The sequence below is a fragment of the Rhinolophus ferrumequinum genome, chromosome 23 (genome assembly GCF_004115265.2).
Source record: "Rhinolophus ferrumequinum isolate MPI-CBG mRhiFer1 chromosome 23, mRhiFer1_v1.p, whole genome shotgun sequence".
NCBI classification, from domain to species: Eukaryota; Metazoa; Chordata; class Mammalia; order Chiroptera; family Rhinolophidae; genus Rhinolophus; species Rhinolophus ferrumequinum.
Genome location: NC_046306.1, coordinates 26,407,046 through 26,414,539, shown reverse-complemented (window position 1 = coordinate 26,414,539; position 7,494 = coordinate 26,407,046). Strand labels below are relative to the sequence as shown.

Below are 7,494 nucleotides of genomic sequence, written 5' to 3'. Positions count from 1 at the left end.
GTAATTATGTCTCAGAGATGTCTAGGGTATAATTTCGGGAACAAACTGCTGATGAGAACTCCCATGTATAGTGAATATTGAATGTCTAGGGCTATAAAAAGCCTGGGATCCAAAATGATCCCAAGGAAAGATTCTAAAGGTAAGGGACATATTTGCAGAAATGTAATGTATTGCTCACTTAAATTGTTAAAGTTCCTTAACCAAATTTTGGCAATAACACAAGTTGTCACCAAAAAATAAAAATTAATTTAAGTAGTTTGGTCAAAAGCTCCTGAGTTAACTAAGTAAAAGGAGCAAATTATAATATCCATGACCCATTAAAAGAAACCAACAAGTAAAAGTTGAATTTGAAATGATCATAGTAAACTAGAGAGAAATTATTAGGAATACCAAATGCATTTTGCAAGGTTGTAAAACAATGTGAATATGCATAAATTTATTTCTATATATCACCAATAAAATTAGATTAAAAGATAAAATTTTTAAATGGAAAGGTATACCTCATTTATGGATTAGGAAGATAGTAGCTATCCCCAAATTGATGTAAGTAATCCCCCCCAAAAAACCAAGTAGGTATGCCTCAATTAAAAAAAAACCAAAAAGCCAAGTATGATTTTTTTCTTCCTTTCTCCCTTCTTTTTGTGCTAATGCTACAGGTAAAGTAAAGACCATAAACATCAACATTATTCAGCCATTAAAAGTATAATATAAAGTTTATGTAGAAACTTGGAGAACATTATTACATAAAGTGAGTAAAAAAGCGTGTTCAATATGATTACAGGACTATATATAAAAGCCTTTGAAAAAAGTTATCTCGAGGTTGGTGGGATTACATTTTCTTTATGATTATAGTTGGCTTGCTTTATATTTTATTTTTGTTTCTACATTGGTTTTTGGATTAAAATTTCCTGCTTAGTACATCCAAAAACATTGAGGTTCTGAAAGCACATATACACACAAAACCACAAAAAAATAACAAAAACAATGGCCAGAAGATTAAAGCCAGCTAGGTCCTCATCTCCGTGCAGGGGTCAGTTTTCTCTAAGCACGAGACTTCGACGTCACTGTTGTAATAGGAGGCCCATTATGCAATTAAAATGCGGTCCCTATATGCCAAAACAGTGTGTGTGTGAGTGAATGTAACATACATATGAGATATCACACACACACACACACACACACACACACACACACACACACACACACCCCAGAATGGGAGAATCACATCCATAGTGCCAGGACCTTTGAGAAAACCAGCCGCCCTGCTGTCTTGAGTGTGTAGAACCCTGAGGGATAGAGTCTCCATGTGAGAAATAGGGGAATTCCTTGTGTTTAGGCTCAGTCACCCTGGACACCAAACCTACTTTTTAATTGTACTCTCAATGATCCTTTCAGGCATTGGACAAACAAAACCTTTCAAAAGGAGAAAAAAAAACTTATCGTAAATTCTGGAAATCTGAGGTTAGCCAAAATGTGCTGTCAGACTGTCCTACTTTCAGTTTCTTACATTCTGAGGTTATCTTGATTAAGAATTCAGTACCAGATACAGTGTCTACCAAGCTAACCGAGGCCTTGTATGGAAGATTTTGGAAAATGTGCTTCACCCCACACTGGAACACGTATCCTTTTTTTTTTTGTAAAGAACCCCCAAATGTATTTATTACATATATTTATCACAAGGGCTCAACCAGAGACTTAATTTAAAAACAAACAAAACAGAAACGACACCATAATAACTTAAGATACAGAGCCCTACACAGAAATCAAGGGAAAAACAGACCATCTAAGGAAAAAAATAAGACAATACAAGGAGAGAGACTGGATAGCCAAGGTCACGGCTCTTGGCTGGAGACCTGCTCTGAGTAGTTTTCTTGCAGGTACTTCTTAAGTCTGTGCGGGTTTTTCCAGAGCTTGGCAGCATGTGTGCTCAAAGGGCTATCGATGCTGGATTCTCCTAGCAGGGTCTGCGTGGAGACTAGGATGGTCCTGATGTCATACAGGGCCTACTGGAACAGGGCTCAGTCGGCACCCCCGCAGTAGGGGCCTCTCCATGTCCCTGGCCTCACATTCCTTGACCTACCCATAGCTTAATAATAGATCATCCCCCCCGTGGCTAGAGCTCCGAATGTCCCCTGTCCCTCCCAGTTCCCTGTTTTAGAATATTACCCTGATACTTACTATTAATACCCTTAGGCATATTGATCACCATCTCACCCATCATTGTTCCTGGGTTGCTGACTCCACCAGAGAATCACGTGGCCAGAGGGAAGGCTCCAGCCTCTGGAGGAATGCCCAGATTTTCCCTTAAAAACCCCAAGCAGGTCTGAGAAGGTTAAGGGCAGTTTTTGGAGGGGTTAATCTGATGCCTTCTCAGATGACTGGTGCTCTGATAATAAACACTTATTCTACGATCCAACTCCTGTGTTAGTCTGTTGGCTGAGCTGTGCAGGACTAACACAGAGCCCTCGGACTTGTTTGGCCTCTGGTTTCACGACCACTTGTCCTTCAGGATGTATAGGCGATGTTATCCTGGGTTTCCACTTGTCTACCCTAAGTGATCCTAAAATGGCCTTAAAATCTCCCCACCTTAGAAACCTTCAAAGATCCTAAAGATCCTTGTAAACACCATGCTAGTGGATTTGAACTTTAGGGGTCATCAGAATCACCTGGGGGACTTGTTAAAACACAGATTGCTGAGCTCCATGCCCAAAGTTCCTGATTCAGCAGATGATGGTGGGGCCGAGAATCTGCATCTCTGACAAGTTCTCCAGTGATGCTGATGCTGCTGGTTCAAGGAGGTGGCCTTGTTCCAAACGAGTATAAAGCGATGGTTTGCAACGTGGCTGTATGTGGCAGTCACCTGGGGAGTTTTAGAAACACTGATGCCCACATTCTATATTGAGAGATTCTGACTGACTGCTTCTAAGATGTGGCTCTGGCAGCAGGATGTCCCTCCCCCTCCCACCCACTCCCTCCCAGTCCTGTGGGCACCAAATTTGAGAACCACCTCCCCAGACAAACCTAAACAATTCTAAATGAGTCCAAAAACCCTAAGCAATGAAACATGACCCCATGTAAAACATTTAAACGTGGTAAACAATTAAAATATCCTAAATAACTCTAAGATTCCTAAATGCTATTAGTCAACCCTAAGTGATCCTAAAGGGAGCTGAAAGATCCTAAGTGACTCTAGTGATCGTAAGCTCTAAAAAAAACCCCTAAATGACTATTACAATTGAAAAAGAGCCACAATGAAGTCAAGATATAATTAAAAAGCTCTAAATGACATCAAATGCTAAATAACCTTGCACAGTCCTAACCAACTGTAAAATCTGAAAAGTTTAAAACTTAACAACAATAATTATGCTAAATGTTCCTGAATGAATTTTTAAAATCCTATGCAACAATAAAATATCCTAAATGGTCATAAACGATCCTAAATTATCCTTAATTGTTCCTAACAATCCCTGAGGGCCCTAAACCTTGAATGAAACTACTACAAACCAAAAGAACCCACAGGATACTCAGTGACTGACCTTGAACCTTTAAAAGAGTGCTAAGTGCTTCTCCAGGCTACTTAGACCGAAATGGTCCCACCCCACCTACTCCTGGGACCCCATGGCCTCCATTCTCCTTAATAGTCACTGTGATTCACACTCTGTCCTACTGTCCTTCAAACATGCCAAACTTTGCGTTCACCATTTCCTCTTCCTGGAACATTTTTCCTTCAGCACATCACATACTTGGCTCCTTTTTGATTCAGGTCTCAGCACAGCTCTTGCTTCCTAGTGAGGCTTTCCCTGAGCTCCCTACATCAATCAGCTGTCCTCTACTTCCATTTTCTTCAAAGCACTTTTCACTATCTGAATATATCTGTTGGTTTATTTACCTCCTCCACTAGAACCCGAACTCTGAGAAGTTAACCCCAATACCTCAAATAGGACTTGACCTTTGGCAGGCACCTTGATAATATCTGTGGAATGAATGAATGACTACCCAGATGTATCCTAAACACAAAAATAGCAAAATGCCAAGAATACCAAAGCTGACAACCCCCCCAGTCTTGACCAAAGTTCCTTAACAGCCTTAATTCCTGTAATCGCCTATAAAATGACCTTAGATCATCCCAAACTATTGAATGATCCATAAATCACTCCAAATGCTTCTAAACCCTTTGTGATTCTAAACTACCCGAAATGGCCCTTATTAAGACCTCAGGATCTTAAAGATCCTGAAGAGGCATAAATTACTCAAAATGACTTTAAGCCCTAAGTGATTTTCAATGGCACTAAATGATGCCAAATAATATTAACCATCCTTAAAAAGCTCTAGGCAACCCCAAAAGAACCCAAACCTTAGAAGTGTCAAAAGACTTTATTTTTGAACCCTAAACAATTTTTACTCTAAATGCATAAAATATTCTATTGAAAAAAATGACCCTAATTCTAAGGACTCTAAAGAACCCAGTCATTTCGATGATCCAGGGCTAATGTGTCTGACAACCCTTAAGCCCTAATGACTGGAAATGATCCCAAATGACCCTAAATCCTCCTAGAACAGAGGGATTCTTAGAAGGTCTTGTTAAAATGTTGATTCAGATCAGCAGATCTGTGGAGGGGCTTAAAACTCTGCCTTGGCTAGGCGCTGCATAAGCCCAAATGACCCAAAAGGATGCCAAGAGAACTAAAACCACCCTCCATTCTAAGATGTCCTCAAAGATCCTAGACAAAACTAAACCCTAAATCCTAAGCAGCCCTAACCATCAAGTTTCTTAAATGATGCTTGAATCCCTAAGCCTAAAATTATCCCACATGACCCTGAACTAACTCAAACAAGTCTAAATGACCATAAGAATCAAAATAGACTAAAAGATTTTAAATCTTACACCTCCCAAAGTGCCTTAAAAATTCAAATTTACTTTAAATGATTCTAAACCCCAAGAGTCCAAAAGACCCTAAAAGGACCCAAGAGATCCTAAATGCACCTAAAACCCCAGACTCCCTAAACAATTCAATTAGATCCAAAATTATCCTAAACCCAAGTTGACCTTAAATATTTCAATGGAGCCTAGATCTGACGAGCCTGAATTTCCCAGTCTCAATGACATTAATGCTATGCTAACAACTCTAGTGAACTTGACCTTGATGACCCAACAATCCTAAACTGTAAGAAGCAATGGAGTAGACTGTTGGTGGCCTATCCTGACCCTGATTACCCCACGCCCCAAGGACTTAACATCTATGATCCAAAGAGCAGGGCTCTGTTTATATACATTGACTTTAGTCTTGACCCAGGGAAGCTATTCATGCTGAACTGGAAGACCCTGAGTTCCAAACAACAACGGACTGCTGTATGATTGATTCTGACTCCCCTGACCCCAATAACCCTAAAGTCTAATTACCATAAACTAATGACCTTGAACTCTAAATTGTGGAAAGGAGATTAGAGCAGACCCACATACACCCTGACCAGAACCCTAATCCTACACCTCTCCCCTTGCTGATGGGATGTCTTCACCCTAACAATCCTAATGACATGAGAACAGTGACAGAGATTACACTGAGGCTTACTTGGACCTAAATTGGACTTTGATCCTCAGAGCCCTAAACCCTAATAATCCTGACTTTAAACCTTAAACCCTTGAACTACAATAAAGCGGTATTAAGGGAGCCCAAGCGTGGCACTCACTCTGATTCTTCTGATATGGAACACAATAAAACCTCACTACTACATTCCTAAGCCCCAAGTGCACGCCCATCACCTGAGGATCTAGTTACAAAATAAGATGAAGTAATAGTCTTTAGAAGTTCATTGTACTTTTGACCTGGGGCCCAAAAATCCATCTAAGGACTGTGCGTCATGTTTTTCACAGTGTAACCACTGAAATTCATCCTGAATTAAGATGAAAATAATGCAGATTTTAGGCTTTGTAAGACTAAATGTAACCTGCCCTTAAAATCATGACATTGCTTTTTAGGCCAGTGTGACATTCAGAATATTAAAGGGAGGGGGGAATCCCAGGAGCTGCCACTTAAAGGAAAAGCCAGCCACCAGAATCCATAAAGGATGCTGTAAATGAATCCTGCTGAGTGATCCTTAAAGTGCTTTATTCCCCAAAGGAAGATGCTTCAAAAATGCATCTCCAGGAAAATTCAAGATCCATAAGACTTTCTTGGACATATTAAAAGACAATAGCTCTTTGATCTCGGCCGCAGAAGCCCGATGACGAAGGGAACATCATTTGGAAAGCGTCACAATAAGACGCACACATTATTCCCCCGCTGTAGCTCTAAGGTTAGCCACGTTGAGAAGTCTACCTGTGGCAAATGTGGCTACTCTGCAAAGCGAAAGAGAAAGTATAACTGGAATGCAAAGGCTAAAAGACAAAATACTACCGGGACTGGTCCAGTGAGGTACCTAAAAGTTGTATACTGCAGATTCTGGCATGGAGTCCGTGAAGGAACAGCACCTAAATCCAAGAGGGCAACTGTTACAACATTCAGTTCATCTTAAGGATTTCAACTATTAGTCGCACAATGAATGTTCTGGTTTAAAAAAAAAAAAGAGAGAGCGAGAAAATAAGTTTCTTTCAATGAACTACATAAAGGACCTGAAAGTCCTGGTAATAAAGATTTGTCTTATGGTGTACAATAATTTCTTTTCTTTTAAAGACTTTATTGGGGAAGGGGAACAGAACTTTATTGGGGAACAGTGTGTACTTCCAGGACTTTTTTTTCCAAGTCAAGTTGTTGTCCTTTCAGTCTTAGCTGTGGAGGGCACAGCTCAGCTCCAGGTCCAGTTGCCATTGCTAGTTGCAGGGGGCGCAGCCCACCATCCCTTGTGGGAGTCGAACCAGCAACCTTGTGATTGGAGGACACGCTCCAACCAACTGAGCTATCCATGAACTCAGCAGAAGCTCAGCTCAAGGTGCCTTGTTCAATCTTAGTTGCAGGGGGCACTGCCCACCATCCCTTGCGGGACTCGAGCAATTGAACTGGCAACCTTGTGGTTGAGAGCCCACTGGCCCATGTGGGAATCAAACCAGCAGCCTTCGGAGTTAGGAGCATGGAGCTCTAACTGCCTGAGCCACTGGGCCGGCCCACAATAATTTCTTTATTCAGAATTTGTAGAGAAAGTATAGTAAAGTCTATATACTTATCAGAAAATCAATTTCATAACTGAAAGTAGGTGCCAAGATGTAATGTTGAGTGAAAACAGCTAGTTGGTAAAAGACACAGACAGGATGGTACTACTTCTGTATCACATACACACACAAAAATACTCCACATGTAAAGGTAGAGAAAAAGATTAGAAGGATCTATCATTGTTAAAGGTTACATTTTGACTAGGATGGGGAGCGGCAATGGTGCCTTTACCTGTGATGGATTAACTTTTCCCAAAACATATCTTCTCTTTCCTTCAGCAATGAGCACGCACACCGGAGTAGTTAAAAGAGTCAAACAAAAACCCCTCTCCTGCTCCTCCTGGGCCTCA

The 7,494-nt window shown here is 40.7% G+C and overlaps 1 protein-coding gene across 1 annotated transcript; it reads left to right on the top strand.

Annotated features, from left to right (window-relative positions):
* The first annotated feature begins 4,347 nt into the window (after positions 1-4,347).
* LOC117016097 (60S ribosomal protein L37-like) lies at positions 4,348-6,682 on the top strand. The gene has a single exon (XM_033095190.1). The coding sequence runs from the start codon at positions 6,223-6,225 to the stop codon at positions 6,511-6,513; it is 291 nt and encodes a 96-aa protein (XP_032951081.1). The 5' UTR covers positions 4,348-6,222; the 3' UTR covers positions 6,514-6,682.
* Positions 6,683-7,494: the final 812 nt, after the last annotated feature.

What these genes read in the sequence shown, in the direction of transcription:
- LOC117016097 (XM_033095190.1), top strand. Translation starts at nt 6,223, where the DNA reads ATGACGAAGGGAACATCATTTGGAAAGCGTCACAATAAGACGCACACA.